Source organism: Protomyctophum parallelum (assembly GCF_964188405.1).
Source record: "Protomyctophum parallelum genome assembly, chromosome: 18".
NCBI classification, from domain to species: Eukaryota; Metazoa; Chordata; class Actinopteri; order Myctophiformes; family Myctophidae; genus Protomyctophum; species Protomyctophum parallelum.
Genome location: NC_139716.1, coordinates 9,990,523 through 10,008,815, shown reverse-complemented (window position 1 = coordinate 10,008,815; position 18,293 = coordinate 9,990,523). Strand labels below are relative to the sequence as shown.

The 18,293-nt window shown below is 41.4% G+C and overlaps 1 protein-coding gene across 1 annotated transcript; it reads left to right on the top strand.

Annotated features, from left to right (window-relative positions):
- The first annotated feature begins 2,655 nt into the window (after positions 1–2,655).
- Positions 2,656–17,675, top strand: LOC310875911 (uncharacterized protein). Its single transcript, XM_083789345.1, has 18 exons — positions 2,656–2,845; positions 3,048–3,070; positions 5,582–5,636; positions 5,867–6,024; positions 6,145–6,312; positions 7,285–7,353; positions 9,917–10,099; positions 10,232–10,423; positions 10,889–10,961; positions 11,123–11,213; positions 11,332–11,473; positions 12,602–12,706; positions 12,834–12,933; positions 13,257–13,497; positions 14,398–14,472; positions 15,114–15,216; positions 15,747–15,853; positions 16,208–17,675. Exons 1-18 carry the CDS (start codon positions 2,821–2,823, stop codon positions 16,323–16,325), a joined length of 2,028 nt encoding a protein of 675 aa, XP_083645471.1. The 5' UTR covers positions 2,656–2,820; the 3' UTR covers positions 16,326–17,675.
- Positions 17,676–18,293: the final 618 nt, after the last annotated feature.

The window sequence follows — 18,293 nt, the reverse complement described above, 5'->3', positions numbered from 1 at the left end:
TTGTTTTGTTCATTATGTATTGTGTTTCATATGCTGTGCTCCTTGAAAAAGAGAACTTGCTCTCAATCTGCTTCCCTGAATAAGTAAAGGAAAAAGAAAAGAAAAGATTTCACACTAGAAGACACTGCACTTCTTTGGGACCTCAGAAATACAACGGTGTGAAGTAGCCTAGATTGGATGAACAGTTGCAGGAGATGTGCAAAAAGGACAGATATTAGAAATTCCTGGAATTTAAAGAGATGTGAAGTTGTCGTGACTGATAACCAACAGCCAATTACAGTCACCTCCCCGGGCTATGACGACATCTATAGACCATCTAGCCATCTAGCTCTGAAGTATTTTCAGTACTCAAATTCTCCAGATAGTTGATTGGTGACATTCTTAGCCAAATTCTAGAAATACAATAGGCCAGGCCTATACTCACATTTTTGTCTCAGTGGCTCCTCGCCTCCTCCGTCCTCCAGCATGAGGGTGAAATTGGTGATCAGCAGATTTATAACAACATCAGTGTCCGAACGTAAATCACTGCTGTTTGTTTATTGCGGCCGTAGGTCGCAGATTACTATGAAAACCTGTCTGTCCGTCAGTCAGGTCACCCCTCCATATATGGTTATCAGTCCATTACACCTTGTGACATGACTGACATCACAGACAGTTTTCTACTTCTGGTCTGCTTTGAGGCAGGATTCCAGGGAAGGAGGGAAGATATAACCTTATTGTCAGCTCTGTAGCAGTGGCCGGAAAACTGTGTTCTTTTGGATCTGACTATTGAAGAAACACGGGGAAGGTTGCCGTAAACCCTGGATAGCCATTCATGGAGAAGACTGGATCATCACCTAGATCTGCATATGGACCCAGCCAGCAAATCTACATCTGACCACAAACCTTGATACTTCCCCACCCGTCCTTCCTCTTCGATGTACACTCAAGACACTGCCCCGCTGCCACCCTTAGATCTCCATATATGGAGCTGACCTGTTCTGACATTCCATATGTGGATCTGACCTCATCAAATTCTGTAGACTCAAGACACGCTCCATATATGGCCAGTACAGAATTCATTCCATATGTTGATCTGACCCCCCATGCCAAAACGGAAGTTGATCTGACCCCCCATGCCAAAACACCCCGGAAGTCTGCCGTCACCCAGGCGGATGTGTGCTCGCTTCTCGCCCTCAGGGCGTCTTATTGGTTTGCAGAATTAGTAAGATTTTTTTGTTTATTTAACGTACATCTGATTACTTGGTTTATTATAGACTCACTATAGTTAAAGACTAACTTCATGTCCTCTTTGGTCTTCCTCTGGGCCTCCTGCCTGGCAGTTCCAACCTCAGAATCTAGCTCCTTCTACTAAAATAATCAAACATATAGTGTGACTCATAGGAATAGACTATGTGACAACCAGGTATAGTCTGGTAACCACCGGAGAGACGGGTGACAGCCGGAATGTAGACGGCACCCGGGTGAGCAGTATGGGTTAGCGCCCCAGCCTGTGTCCTCCGTGAGGAGGAAGCCCAACAACCCTCGGTGAGGCCTTTAGGAGGGCCATGCAAGCAGCCAGCGGAACCGCAGCACCATGACCCTGCAGAACCATTTCCCACCACTCCTGAATGAACTGTCTGGTGCTGGGACTCTGGTGCAACGCACAGGTCCTCGCTCTACTCCTGGTGAGAGCAGGAGTGGACCTGGTGAGATGTAGGAGGGGCCCGGACAGGAGACAACCCACAGAGCCTAGTCCCTCCATGTGCCAGAAGCTTACCTCCCAGCCCTGGCAGAGTAGTTCTGGATGAGTTCCAACGGATTGTGTGCCCCTGGTTTTTCCCTAGTCACTAGGGAAAAACCTACCCTCAATCAGTCCCACTAGGGCCTAGTGGGACTGATTGAGGGTAGCTACTGGGACGTAAGTCGGGACTTGATCACTCCCGGCTGGGTCGCCTGAGTGAGGTGAGGGGTATGATGTTGAGAGACCCGAAACCCCGTTGACCTCAGTCAGGATGGATATGTCCCAGGTGCATCCATGCAATGTTTTTTGTTTGTTATTTAAACACCTCTGAGTTTGTACATGTCTAAACCATCTCAGTCTGGCCTCTCTGGCTATCTCAATCTCCAAAACATCTAGCTCTGGTCCGGCTATATGGACCATGCAGAGCTACAAAACATTTAACATGCGCTGTCCCTCTGATGTATTATTAATTCCTGTTCCTGTCCATCCTTAGTTGTTATTCCCGGAGAGAACCTCAACATTTTAGTCTGCCACCTCCAGCTCTGCTTCCATGCAGTCTTTTCCTCAGTGCGACTGTCCACCATACTGATAGAAAGGAAAGGAAAAGTACTATGTTTACCCAGGGTAACTGGACTAAGCTCAATAACTTGTAGGCTAGCCTCGATACCCAGGCTACTACTACTACTACTAATAATAATAATACTTATTATTATTATTATTATTATTGTTATTTATGTATTATCATCATCATCATCATCATCATCATCATCATCATTATTATTATTATTATACAGTATGCACTGTAGGTGGTGGTAATGCACCGTTGAGCTGGATGGCCAATCACAAGAACAGAATAAGTCACGGCAAAAACTAGCGCATGCGTATAACACTACGCCAAACAAAAGGCTGCTGAGCGCTGACTGACTGACTGGAGTAGCGCGCGCCGTGGCGACAGGCGGAATAGTGCGTGGCAAAAAAGTTCAAAGCTCAGATGTTTGGGTTTAAATAATATACGAGTCAAGTTGAATATTTATGCGGAGCTTGTTTGTTGTTTGTTTGAAGAAAAAACACCCGGCGAACAGGGGACACTTTTAAACATGTCACGATATAGAGACCTCACAGGTGGGTGAAATGTTGACGTTTGATTCCTACCAAAAAAAAGTTTGTAGCTAATGTGGCTAAGGGGATATTGCTAACTTGTTGGGGTTTTTGTTTTTTCCCTCCAGCTGATTTATTTTTATGACATGTACTACAGTATAACGGGCTTTCTTTATCCGTATTCCCATTATAACGTGCCCTTTTCTTTGTTTTCCCCTCTTTCCAGAATATGCAAGCGTCCGCATGGTCGTGAGTATGAGCGTCCAAACTTGTCTGTGATTGTGTTAAGTTTCGATAAGAAGTTCTGAACGGGGAAGTGCCAACCAGCAGCAGCAGAACAGCCTGCTAGAGCGAGCCTTTGCTCCAAATAACATTTTAGTCAATGACCCTTTGTACATACAGTGTGTGTGTATATATATATGTGATTTTATTCACGTTTAATTGGTAATGCCACCTTAATTTATAGTTATACTATATAGTACGAACGACGCTGCTCCCAAGTAGAACAGACCTACAAGAGGTCGACAGCTCGACGCGGACGCGTTGTCATCTTTGTAGATCAGTTATATTGTTTTGATCGACACGCACCACTGTCAGACGTCAGTCAGAATGTGCGTAGACTGGTTTCAATGATCAATAATCAACTATGGCTTTTTAGGTTCCAGATCCGATCTAGAGCGGATACGGAAATGCGCGAGTGTGGGTGCAAATTACGGGATACAGGCAGTAGGCGGGTTCAAATCCGGATCTGAGCAAATTAAATGGAAACCAGGCTTTCCACACGGGTATACTGGCACTGCTGAAAGCCTGGCGATGCTAGGTGAATGCTAGCAGCATTGTGTTTGCAAATCTTGTGGGAAATGTACCGTTTGTTTTGCGAGCTCCTCCTGAGCCACAATAAGGAGTCAAATAATGTATGCAAGAAGCACCTTTGTTTGTACCTAAACACATTCTCCATGATGTTGATTCCCTTCCCCTATACACATGTACTGAAACTCAAATTAATATCTACCCTATGTGGACAGACGGTACATGGTTTGATGGTTATCTCGCCTTTTGTTTGCTGATGTGTAAATTAAATTGTATTGGAAATGGGTATTGGATATGAGATTATCTCTGAGCAAGGGTGCTGTTTTTGTGCTTATGATCTAGATGGAGTATGTGATGGATTGGAAACAATTCTTTTTATTTTTACTCCAAGAGAAAGAAATCGGCGTAATGTTAAGTGTTATGATGGTGAAACAACAGGAAGTGAAGCGGTGCAACACTCAAGGCCAAATTGATTATTTAATAATCTTTCGGCCACTCATCAGATCTTAATTGTTCTATGCCCAGTATGATGGTGTAGATTCTAATTTCTAACCCTAGCCACCGTGAAACAGGGCTACCTGGTCGCAATGGTGGGTATGATGCAAGGGCAAATATTGTCTTTGGTTAAAAATTAAAATTTTATTGCATAATCCAAGGCAAACAGTAGATTCTGTCAAACATATTTCCCCCGTGCAATCGGGCAACTGTGGGTGTAAAATGTCTCATTCGTCTTCCAGTATAGTGTTTTCATTATCCATTGCAAGCAGTGTCATGTGCAGGCGTACAGCCAGCTGCTGACTCCACTTGGATTCTGTCTTGTTAAAACTGTCCTTTGTCTCTGGTAGTGGCTAGTATGATTTTGCACCTTTCTCCTGCATTGCACAGATGAGCCCGTTCTCTCCCCTCTGTGCATGTTGTTGGTTGATCCGTTGTCCCTATGGGGTGCGTACGCTTATCCGACAGACACACCAAAGGTCTGATAATGCAGAAATCACCCGTCGCTCCCGACATGTGCTGGTCCGACATGCGTTGTGTCGTGCTTGCGGTTAGGGTTAGGGTTTGGGGTAGGGTAGCCTGAGCTAACGTGTTAGGTTTCTGGTCTAGAGGGGCGGGTCGCGGCTGACATTTGCGCACGCCCTGATTGGATCTCATCGATCTGTCCGTCACCCCCGGCCCCTCCTCTCCCCCCTAGTGCAGCGCTACGTCACATCATTTGGAGCGACGCCCACCCGGAAGGGTTGACTCCCACTTTAAGACCAGAGCGGCCAATGCGTTCCTCCAGGCTTTCAATTTTTGCACCAACAAAAATGAAAGCCTGGTACCGAGGCTAGGGGTAGGGTGTCCCGACGGTCTAATGACTGTCGGACTGTTAGTATGTCGGAACTAAAGCATATACCCGTCCCTATTCCATAACCAACTAAATCCAAAACTTTATTGAACAGCCTCTGGCTTCAGTTGACTTGTAGTCAATGTACAAGTGCAACAATCCAATAGATCTAGTCAGATAATATTATGCGCATACATGCCCGTAGGTAATAGTTGGGTGGATCACCTGTCATTAGTATTGTACTGTACTGAATATTGTATGCTAATTAATTTACCACTACTATTATATAGATAAATGGATACATTTACATGGGTATGCACATAGTGGGCATCACCCCCCGTTTTAGGATTATTATATTATGGAAATTATCAAAACATGGAGGCATATCTTTCAGTATAACTGGAATTATGGCTTGTGTACTCTAGGTAGAGTATCTGCGTGCCCATTTGTGGTGGGCCGGTCTGGGCCAAATGGCAGGGCTGAATTTTTTTACCCGTCCCAGTCCAACCCTGAACATTGGCTAATGGAATTTATCATGCCTGTCTTGGTGAATGTTGCTAATGACTCTGCAGTATTTATGGTACATTATGAGATCCTTCTGTTTTTAACTCCTCTCTTTCTAGCATTTGGATCTGTTGGAATTGTCTGCTCCTGGTCGACAGACAATGACAGTTATAGGTACGTACATATTTCTTTGATGCAGTTTGGACATTTTCTTGTACCATTTGTTTTGTCACAATGCACATTGTCAGAACATTACTGTTGGTTATAACGGAGTGTTCCTGGATCTGAACTGGCAGCCAAAGTTTCTATACTTTTCTGGAGTCTTTTTCTTTATCTTGCTGTCCTTTATCTTGTGTTTTAGTGCACAGTGTTGATGCTAAAGCACTTTCTGTTCCATCTCAAAGGTATGGATGTACAAAATGGTATCGGCCGCCCAAGTGATTTCTGCTTCCCCGGGCTTTCGTCAAATAATAATAGAAGATTAATGGACAATTGTCTGACATATCCCGGCTACTCTGAGCCTACATTTCATCAATTATCAGAAGAGGATCCTGTTGGAGATGTGAGGACAAATTTAGTTTGCCATGTTAAAGTCAGTTGATTCTCTCTATTGGTTCTGCTTTTGTCAAACCTTTGGACTCTTGACTGTAACATGTGTTGTTTAACTCCACCCCACTTTTAGTTTGAAGCACTACGAGAATCAAACAGAGCAGCAAATGCAAAAATCAGAGCAAACAAGATAATAGAAGAGGATGAATTAAAGAAAGCACGAGCAGCTAGAGCAGAGAAGTTAATAGAAGAGGAGCAACGATGCAAAAACAAGGCTGAGAAGAAGAAGGTTAAAAAACAGGTGACTTTTTGTTTTTAACCCATTTTGACCTGAGATCAGATTCTAAAAATGTCTTCTACATCCTAGCCCTGGGACATGACTGCCATGATGATTATCATGACAGTCATGCAGTAACTTTGCCCTGTTTTTTGCGCTCGCTGCATTTACAAGATTTCCGTATATATAAACATTCAGATTTAAAATATAAAGTACTCACAAAGTGTCCCACGGGTGTTAGTTAGTAGCAGCGCCAGCGATTAGAATTGCTGCGTCCTGCGTTGTTTAATAAAAAGCATTTTTGTCCGAGCTCCCCGGCTACTTTTTTCAAACGGGGTTCGTTTGGGAAATCCACAGTTGCACACCGGGAGCGCACTCGCCTATTAGTCTGTATTGGCAGGGCGGTCAGCCTACCTATATCGAACACACCGAGTGCCACCCTCCTCCCGACCGATAGGGGCGCGTAGTTGAAAGCCAATGGCAAAATAACACCTCGGATAAAAATGCTTTTTATTAAACAATGCGGGATGCAGAAATTCTAATCGCTGGCGCTGCTACTAACTAACACCCGTGGGACACTTTGTGAGTACTTTATATTTGAAGTGCGAATGTTTATATATTTTAATTATTTGTAAATGTAGCGTTCGCAAAAACCAGGGTGAAGTTACGTCATGACTCTCGTATGAATACGAGAGTCATGTTCCAGGGCTATCTACATCCTGACAGTTTTCTGAAAAAGCTATGTTTCTATGTCAGTCGTTCTTTGATTTTTCAAAAATAGCAGACCTACAAGCTCGGTGGCGTGCTGTGAGCTTGTAGATCTGCTATTTTTCAATAGCTAAAGCATAGCGTAATGCTAACACCAAAAGGGGTTCCCGCCCAGAATGGGTTTAATCTTCTAATGCCCATCCTGTCAGCAGGGCATTCACAATAATAACCCAAACATTAGATTGTGTGAAAGTACTGTTTTACCACTCCTCTGTTGTCTTTAAACAGAAACAAAGGGAGAGAAAACGGTGTGAGAGAAAGTTGGAGAAGGAAGAACCGGATGCAGAAAATGGAAAGGTAATTATTGCTTTTTGCCCGAGCAACAACTGCCAAATTAGTCAGTTGTTATCTGTCCTTCACATAGCTTGTGAATCTATAGAGGGTATGCACATGACATCATCATACTCTGAAGTTATGCCGGGAACGCCCACTGAGTGGCATAAAACTACTTTCTGGCCTTGACAGCCCATACATCCAAACAGAAAAGTCCTGTCTGATTGCATTAAAGGAGAATTCCATGCTAGAAGGCTTTATTACCTTTCTTTGTAGTTATTACGTCCCCACCAAAGAGGTCCAGGTGTTTCTTTTGTGCAAAAACTCCTTATTGGCTATTTCCCCTACCATAAGCCCTCAGTGAATTGCATTGAATGGGGCGTTGTGGTGTTGTGCTAATTTGTTTATTTCCATTGAAATAAGTAGTAAAGTGTGCCGCTTGGGATATTATTTACATTATGAAGAGAGGATGTATACAAAAAATTAATTAAGTTTGAGCGATGGAAATGGCACCATTCAATTGCAATTCATTTAGGGCTTATGGTAGGGGAAATTGCCAATAAGGAGGTTTTGCACAAAATAACACCATAGAAACGTTATGAGCTACTTTCTGTCAAGAAATGCCCTGCATTTGATATTTGACTATTTGACTATAAGTGTCAGAGTTTGGAAGTGCTTGTTTTCAATAACACAACATTTTGCTGCCTCCTGCATTGTGACATTTAGAAATGGGTGGTACGCTGGGCGGTTGAGTGATTTCCAACGAGCGCTTCCAAACTCCAACACTCCATGCTGCTCAATGTTTTGCCACTCAGTCTAGATGAGGGGGGCGTGTCCTGATGGGAAAATCATGCATGTGCAATTGTGCATACTCTCTATAGAGATGGAAAGTTCTAGCCTCGTGTAGAGATACTAATATCACTGCGTGGATATTGGTCTCGTCTCTCTCAGTGTTGTTAGATTACTTTCCTGCAATGCCCCGCCCCATATTGGCATCGAGGGCCCTGGTTGGTTATAGCCTGCTTCCAGACGGTTGGCTCGTCACCACTTCGGCCGTGAAGTCCTCTGACAATTGAGGGGCCAGACTTAAATCTCCATGGGGCAATATGCATTGCAAAGGCACATGAAGGCTTTGCGAGGCTAGGAAAGTTAATCTCATGCAGACATTGCTTGTGTGCTCTGCCACACAGGGAAGCAATGTTAATCAAGAGGACTAGGACTTTTGTATTTCATTGCATGTGCTGGTAATCTTTTATACCGCATTTTGTGCGGACACATTATCCATGATTTGAGACATACAAGCTTTTCCGCGGCTGCGTTGTGATACGTCACACGTTTGGATCATGTGGCGCGGGAAAAAACAAGCGACGCTCACTTCTGAGGGCCACTGGGTAATTGAGTCTCCAATGAAATGCTATGGAGAATGGTGGCAGGCTGCGAGCGGCTGTGTTTTTCTTTCTCGTCACTGGCGATTGTGGAATATCTTCCGACATTCGATCGCGCTATTTTAAGTCACACATGATTATGATATTCTTCAAAGGTTATTAAATTCAAAACGACGTACCGAAAAAAGCAGTGGTCATCCTTTTCCTGTTGTAGGCTCTAGGCCTACAATGCATGTTGAAGATTTTATTTGTTACATTATTTTCAAGTACACTATAGTAAAGCCTAACTTATCCTCCATCGTGTTATGGTATTGTGAGCCGCGAACGGCAGAGAATAGCTGACCTAGGATACATGGCAGGTTGTTACACTGCCAAAAAATATAATGTTCAATTCGAATTAAGGTTCGAATTCAAATAGGATACACTGGTCGCATGTAACCTTAAATGGCAGCTGATCTTGCCAGGCCAGCTGGGGAGGTCCTCAGAGTTACTGCAGGGGGGCAGCTAAATCTTTTTTTAGGATATTTCTTTTAACATTAATCACCTCAGCATCCCTGTAAAACATGGCAGATCTACAAGCTCGTAAGCTTCATCTCTCTCAGCTAAGTTCTTGGTCTGAGAAACGTTGACCCCGGATCAAAATGAGGATATAGATAAAATAAGTAGTATGACTCGTTCATTTGAACTCGTATCCATAACGCATTGTGAATCATGTAGGTCAGCTATTCTCGCTGTGTGACAAAGTACTATATGAATCGGGCTTAAAATAATTTTGGTTTAGACTCCATGACTTAAGCATAATGAATATTGAATAACAAGATAAGCGGTGGTATAAAAATGGCAAAATAATATGTATAGTGATCATAGCACAGGTACGGTGGAATGGTGCCCCCTGCAGGTGGTATTATTGCATTACTATGCCTAGTAGACACCCCATGCATAGCACACTGCAATCATTGCAATGCACTGCATGCTTTGTTGCATATGCCTAGAAACACACATGCACAGAGCACACTGCAATGCACGGCATGTGGTATTATCATTAGTCTTGGGTATCACTAAATAATGCAACATGTTGTAGGTCATCAGTGCTATTTGGTGTGGCGAGCAACTATACAGTATCTTGCTTGTGTTCAGATTTTCTCAGGCAGTGAGTAGCACAGTGGCGACAAAGTTGACTGTCATTTCGCTTTGTTTGACAGGTAACAAACGGCTCGCAGCAGTCTAAAGGGGACAGCAAAGCCGTTAATGGAAGTTTTCCCAAAGATAATGCCCATTCCAGTAAAGACCAGCGCACCATATCTGAAACTCTGGAGGAATCCCTATACTTCACTGCCAGCAGTGATGAGGACAGTGAACAGGAGAGTGACTCGAGCACCTCTGAGGTATGTTATTGGTACCAGACAATTACAGCTCGTCCTTAATGAAACACTAAATCATATCTTTTAGCTGTAAACGTGTATATATGTTATACATGTTTTTTTTGTTTTTTTTAAACTACCTTGGTCTTTCTTCAGGAATTGGATATGAGCAGCAGTTTTGTGAGTAATGCTGCTCTCATAGTCAACCGTAAATTGGAGCAGAAGGAGAAGAAAAAGAACACTGTTAAAGAAGAAAAGAACCCAGTTACAGGAGAAACTAAAGTCTCCAAACAAACTCAACCGCCGCCCAAAGAACAATCTAATGAAGTACAGAACCATATAAAAGAGGTGGGTCTCTACTCCATTAGGCATTTGGACCTTTTTTGGTAAACATTTAACCTTTGGACTGCGTTGACGGTTAACTTTGCTTAACCTTTAGACTGTGGGTAGTTAACTGTGATTTTTATCGTCAGTCGTATCCATAAATAAAGCTGTGTGGACAGTTCAAATAAGGCCTAAAACATGTAACATTAGGTTATTCTGTGTGTTGTCATAGATTTGATAACGAACCTATCCTTTTCCATTTGCTGACCATGTTGACGGGATTTTAAGGACTCATTTATATTTTGTTGTATGACCGTGCTTTAATTAGTGTTGCTCAAAGCACTTCATATTCAGTTACATGAAAATGCAGCATTTGTGTTGATTAGAACTTGTGACAAAGAGTAATTATTAAAATTATGAACTGAATTATATTCTATGAACCCAATTATATTCTTTGGCTGATGACAATGTATTGTCTTCCTTTAACAGAATGCACTCACTATTGAGAGTCCAAGAAAGATGGGCTTTAAAGATAATATACAAACTAGCACAGAGTTTGCAGGTGAGATTCTTCAATGTCTTGTCTTATTAATATCATCCTCCTACGGGTGTAAATATGAAGACGTTGGACACGTCCTGGCCATCAAGTGTTAATAATCATGTATTTTCCTTCCATGGAAAAAATATTGACTTTTTCCCCTCTTTTTTTCCCTTTTTTTTCAGTTCTTGGAAATACATATGCAAGCTCTGGACAATTTGATCTTGCGATCACTTACTTCACAGAAGCAATTAAGTACAACCCTACAGAATACAAGTAGGGCACCACTAATTTGACCCATTACATTACAGCTACTTTTCTGCAGTTTAAAACGGTGCTTCTTTCAACACTCACTTGCTCTTCATCAAACCAAGTAAATTATATTGTGTTGTAGGCTGTTTGGCAACCGATCCTTCTGTTTTGAAAAAATGCAAACATTTGAGAAATCCCTGACTGATGCAGAGGTGTCCCTAACCATGTGCCCTGGCTGGGTCAAAGGCCTTTACAGGAAGGGCAGGGCTTTGGCTGGTCTGAAGGTAAGTCCACGTGTGTCATCAACTCAAAAAATAGAGCTGGTATTTTATTTTTGAGGGGCGCTAGCCCCTCCTATGTCTAGCTTTGAGGGTTTGTGTGAACACAAACAATGGATGGCCAGCTGCCTTCGACAAACATTGTGTAGACGCAAACATTGAGGACTAAGGTGAGGACACAAATTGTGATTGGCAGTGCATGCTGATAAGAGCGCCCCTCACTTAACACGGGTGGGGTTATTTTTGAGGGCTGCTAACGCCTCCTAAATTCAGCTATTAGTGTAGATTTTCGTTTTACACAAATTCCCATTGACGGTGAATGGAGAATTTACTTCATGTGTCTGAGCAAATTGGCTATTTTTGTCCTACAAAATAAATTCCCATCCACAATTAATGGAGAATTTACGTCATGTGTATGAGCAAATCGACATGTTACGTCATGATGATGTACGATGATAAGAGCGACCCTCACTTCACTCTTTAAAAATATATATATATCATGCAGCTGAGATGTTTGAGGTACAGTAATGTGGCTCGAGATACCCCACTTTTAACCCATTCTGACCGGGCACCCATTTTGGTGTCGGCATCATGTTATGCTTTAGCTATTGAAAAATAGCAGATCTACAAGCTCATGTAGGTCTGCTATTTTTGAAAAATCGAAGAACGACTGACATTTTTAGAATCTGATCTCAGGTCAGAATGCGTTCATCAGACCAGTGTGTGTCCGGCGGAAACCTCGTATGAATCTGATCTCAGGTCAGAATGGGTTAAATGTCCCTGTCATACACCAGTGCATGTCATACTGTCCGTAATAACATACACAAGACCATCAAACTATTACTGTTTGTCTTTAGTATTCAAAGAGAAATGACTGTGGTGAGCCGCAAGGCTCAGCTATGCACATCTCTGGGTTGCCTTTGTTATGTGATACATTTGAGAATACTGTTGGTGAGGGGTGCGTTAAAACGACCGGATTAAAGTTGGTGAGGCGTGCGTTAAGGGTTGGGAGAGGGTTAGGTTTAGGTGTGCTGCCCCGTGGGAGGTGAGGGTTTGAGATGTCGGACCAATGGTATGTCTAACCAAAAGCATGCACCCGTTTTGCATTAATGACGGCTCCCTTTCCCCACACAGAGATATGAAGAAGCTGCCATAGCCTTTAAGGAAGTTCTGAAGTTGGATAGCTCTTGTGTAGATGCGGCCCAGGAACTGATGCGTGTGCAGATAACACAACTAATGGTGAGCTACAGTAACTGTACTGATTCTGTTTCAGTTATGAGCAGGACACGGGAGGTCTGGTGTCTTATAGAATACTTTGCCCATAATGTGCAGTTGCTCATCTGTGGATCCTGTGCTGCTGTTTCAGGGGTATGGCTTCAGTCGGGAGCAGAGCTCAAATGCCTTAATAATTCATGGGAATATAGATAAAGCGCTAGAGGTGCTGTCGGAGTTACATTGGAGACCAGGTAAGTCTTTGCATGTCGCGTGCTATTACTCTTCTTGAGAGTTCTGTGCTCAGTGTGCTGATGCTGCATTGCTTAAAAGGAAATGTAAGTGCTTGTTTGAGGTTCACTTGCATTTTCTTTGTAAATTCTGAATTACTAGTTGGGCTGTAATGGTGCACAAACACTTAACATGGCTGCAAACCATACGTCCTTGATACCTCAACTGACTCGACAACTCGCCTGGCTGACGTTTGAATCTTGTGTCAACTAAAACCAATTAGTGTGCTTGCCTATTGTACCCAATTGACCATTGAATACTAATGTGAATGCATACTTTTGTTTAGGAACCATTAATAATGGGATCCATCCAACTCCTGGTCCTCCTCTCCCACCAGCTGAGATGAAGAATGTCACCAGTCTCTATCCAGTTCCTTTAGCTGCCACTCGACCCTGTCCTCCTCAATCACAGTCTGTGAGCAACAAACCTTGGGTTCCAGTTCATAATAAACCAATTGTCCAGACTCGCCCCAATCCTAATCCTGTTATCAAGAAAGCCACAGTAGATGACCAACATCAACAAGAACAGTGAGTAAATGTAATTGTCCTCTTATCAGTCATTTTGTGCCAACATAAGGTGAACCTGACTCGCTGCAACATGGCATATCAGCTGGCTAATGGCCTGTCCTGGTGAAATTAATAACTGAAAGGTACAAAATGCGAACTCTCAAATGTACATAAAATAATAATAGACTGTCGACACAAAAGGGCTATAAGTAACATGGGTTTTATTTAGGCTATTTAGCATAAAAAATATGTCCGCGGGTATTCGGCTCAAAAAGTAGGTCCTTTTTAAAGGTTGTACCGGGCCGGCACCTATTTTACGATGCTGATGTGGAAGTGCAGATGCAGATTGATATGAGCAGAGTGCTCTGAGGCAGGCTTTGATCAAAGCTGGTGTTTATTAGCCATTGGTCTGTTATAGACCAATGGCTTAAAAAAGGTTTGCTGTTAATAAATGTGGAGAGTGTGGGACCTTTCCTTTTTTGTCCAAATAATGGCATACAGTATTTTCAACAGTTGAAAATAAGCGTTTGAATGGACATGTCCAGGGTTGTATTGGTTGCTTCACATGGCACTCGGTATGTTTTCACGCACAGGTATGGTACAGATGTGCATGGTTGTCCACATGCATACATGCTATAACGCGCCCCCCCTCTCTATTCATGAGCCAAATGGTAACGGGTTTACAAGTGGGTGTGCATATGCATCCTCACACCTTTGCTGTAAGCAACAAAGCATTTTGGCTTCAGTACCTGCTCTACACACAACAATGCCTCAGCAACCGTGGAAGAAAAGAAACGTACTCGTTCAAAGCAGTGAAAACAACAATCGCCCACCACTACAGCCCTGGACTTTGGTCACAAAGCATGAATAAGGTTGGATGCAAAAAAGAATAATGTACCTTATTACTGTTCTCCTTGACAGGGAACTATTTCCAGTTTGGGTAGGGAACTTGGAAAAGAATGTGACAGAGACCATGGTGAAGGATTTATTTGACCGGTAAGAAACGTCATTGCATGTAATACCATCACTTTTAAGGTATGTTGAGTTACTATCTGTGTCAAGGAACTGATCAGTGTTCTTGACGGCTCTTGTTCTATAAACACTGAATGTATTGGCACTTAAACTTGGCCCAAGTGATTTATTATTAAGCTCTATTCTGATGGTAATCATTGCCATAGTGTTGGGACACCAATTTTGTCCGCTCAACCTTTTCATTTATTTTTATCACTTCCAATTTCACTTGTCATCCTGTATTCTTTCTCTCTACCTGAATGGAAGGAATCAGTATCCTTGACTTGAACATTTATTTTCTCTTCACTAAAAATCTGGAGAGACGGGGAGTCCCCCGTTACTGAGCAAACACTTGGAATTAAGTTATTTACTACTTATTTAAAAAAAGATAAATTGCATCACCTTTTAATGCGATCAGTTAACTATGCTTGCTCAGGTTATTACACACTTGGTAAACTTGAGTTGGTCAAACAATTTCATTTTTTCTGTTTGTAGTCATTAGATATTTGTATTTTCTTGGCTTCTGTCTATTTTAATATTTTTTATATTCCTTGGTGTCCATAAAATAAATGGTGGGGTGGGTATACTATCTACATAAAATGTTTAAACGTATCGCTCTCTTGCAGCGCTGGAGTTGTCCACAGTGTTAAGGTCCTGAGTTACAGACGATGTGCCTTTATCAATTTCACCAACCCAAAACACTGTCAAGAAGCAATGAAACTGTTTCATGTAAGTACAACATGGAGAGTAGGGTGATTGGATGGATTTGTAGGCTATAGGTTTGAACCCCAGTGTCTTGAATAAGGCAAGTATGCTGCCTTGGAAAAAGTAATGTTGATTAAACAACTAAAATAAACTAGGTCTACATTACTCGGGACTAGATTGAGAACTCCTGTACCGATAAGTGAGTTTAGGTTGGAACTTGGAAGGAGCCACAAAATTGCTTTCTGTTACCAAAATATTGTAGACTCAAATAGAAGGGTATACCTATGATGTTTGAATATAATTGCTTGACCGAATGATGGGGAAATATGTGTTATAACAGAGCTGTATGTGTGAAAAACGGGTCAGATTAAGCAAAGAGTAAAGAGCTATATAAGATGGGAATGAATCATTGCACCTGACAAGAGTTTGAGTTATTTGCTATTTGTATGTGCCATCTGGTTGAACAGTCTTGGCTATTATCAGTTACACAGGAATAATTAGGACTGTACAGAGTGTAATGACCTTCTCCTCCCTGTCTCCCTACTCTTCTCCAGGGCTACCTGCTGATGGGCGTAAATATTGTTGTGCGATACCCAGACAGGCTCTCGCGTGGCATGGGCATATCCAAATCAGCCTGCAATGCAGAGTTCTTGCCAGATAAGTGAGTTACCTATGACTGGCCATGTTTTGAAATAAACGCTGCCATTGCATATAGTAATCAGCTCTTATGAACTAAGAATTTTCTATCATATTTGGCCCGCACAGTTGTGACTTAAAAGAGCACTATTACCAAAAAAGAAACTAACCTAATGTAGTGCTGTGCAGCACCAATACTTGATCAAGTAAATACAAAATATGGCACAAATACAGTCACCAAATTGCTGTTTTCAATGTCGTGTTTGATGCATTTATCACACCTTCACCAACTAAGTAATTAAAATGTACTGTTATTGAATGTAATTTATTTCCAAACCAGAAAAACCTGCTTAATTGACACTGTTGTTTTCACACAAAGGGAGTGTTTCTTCTGGAGGAATGTTGGTTGCAACCGGGGAGCTAGCTGCCGTTACAGACACATCAAGGAGAATTACCGCATTGACTTTGGCAAGAAGAAAACCATCCCTTCAGAATGACAACAAGATCTGAGTTCCTATTTATCATATTCAATAAAAGCAGCATCACCACTACTACTAACCAGTGCAGAGTATTAGCGTTACGGAATTTTAAGCCCTTCACATTCCCTTAAATCTTTTTCTCAAGGTTGAAACACAGGAATTTCTACCCATTTTATAGAATGTCTTATCAAAGACTGAAGGAGAGTCTTTGAAAGTGAATTTTATGTTGATGCCCAAAATGCAAAAGACGGGAATGAAAAACCCATACCACTAAAACGGGTTTTGCTGACGTGGAGAAAGACTAGTGGGGTACATGCTTGTCCACTTAATAGATTCCCATCCACACCATGTATTTTTAGATTCTAAAACAAACCTGCACGTTAAAAGATTAACCTCGCTAAGAAATTAAGAAATAATTTATTTCCCCATCTGTTAAGATAGTGTAAAATCATATGTAATGCCTAACTTCAGAAAATGAGGCCAGGTATCTGTAGCTACATGACCTGTGCATCTATAGCCTACTCAAAATTTGTATCCATCTCAGTTTCATTAGATTTAGCGTTCTTTGGATGCATCAGCTTTTTTTTATTTTTCTAAAAAACATAGAATTACAGTTCCATATTTTAAAATCGACTGTTTCATTAGATTTAGCGTTCTTTGGATGCATCAGCTTTTTTTTTCTTTTTCTAAAAAACCTAGAATGACAGTTCCATATTTTAAAATCGACTGTTTCCACAGTATTTCTGTAAGCATCTATGTGACATATATATAATAGTTTGCTACTTGGCTTTATGTTGTCAAGATTACAGTGCTCATTTTAAGTGTTTTATTGGGAGTCTGTTTTATACCATAATAGTATAACAAAGTTCATAGCCAACTATACTAAAATTGTTTTAGCAAAAATGTCTCGTATAAATATTGGCATAAAGAAAAGACATTTGGATATTTAATACTTTATATTTTTTTACCTGGGCAGCAACTTCAGCAAGGAGTTTTTTTGTTTTGTTTATCAAATGAATCTGACCAGTGGTTCTCAAAGTTGGTTCCAGGGGAAAATGTGTTGGTATAGACACTTTCATATCTTTACAACTGATTCAGATTACAGCACTGTCCAAGTTTGTGCATCAGGTGTTTAGTTTGCAGTTGTCCTTGATGTGAAAAGGTTTGAGAACACGAGCCAAATGAACAACAGATGGCACTAAAGCCCAGTGTTCTCTTCTCTCGCATACATAGCTTGTTATTTTATGCTATATAAAATATTTTGTTTTCACAATACAGGCAACCCATCGTACTTGTGAAAGAAACATGCTGTCAAATATATTCAAATCGGAAATATGCCATGTCATCCCAATAAAAAAATGTACATCACTTTGGGAGTTTTTACACTATTTATAAAATGCTGGCAATCAAAAGCTGTGACTTCATTTGATATGAGAAATGCAGGTGCTGGGAGGTCACTTGATATGTATTTCATTAGCCGCACACCTATTTGAAAAATATGTTGTTAGGGATCCCCCATACACGATGTGTTTTTCAAGTTGACCTTCAGAAGGTCCAGTAGCCCACTGGGTCAATCAGGGCTCATTTGTAGGTCACGAACACATTTTTATGGATGCCAATATTTTTTGTTTCCCACATTTTTATTTCAAAATATTTTCAAAAAAATATTGCCAAAAAATACGCGAAACTTCATGAATTGAGAACAAAATTCAAATTTTTCAAATTTCATGAATAAATAAAAGAAAAATCAAAGATTACAGAAGTACTGAAAATAGTTGATGCACAAGAAAATGCATCTATAAGCTCTTTTCCGTCTTGCACTTATACGTTGCCTATATACACAGGAATAAGTCTACTTTAGCTGTGCCAAAGAGCAAGCATTAACAACCACTAATACTGAATACCCACAATCCAAACCTTTCCTTAAAGAAAGTCCTTTGGTGCATTGGAGCCGGTTATAAATGCTATAAATGTTAACTTTTTAGG

Bases quoted from the DNA above. Each gene is read 5' to 3' on its own strand.
- LOC310875911 (XM_083789345.1), top strand. From the start codon at position 2,821: ATGTCACGATATAGAGACCTCACAG. The intron at 2,846-3,047 runs GTGGGTGAAATG...CCCTCTTTCCAG, and splicing joins ACGATATAGAGACCTCACAG to AATATGCAAGCGTCCGCATG. The intron at 7,354-9,916 runs GTAATTATTGCT...TTTGTTTGACAG, and splicing joins CGGATGCAGAAAATGGAAAG to GTAACAAACGGCTCGCAGCA.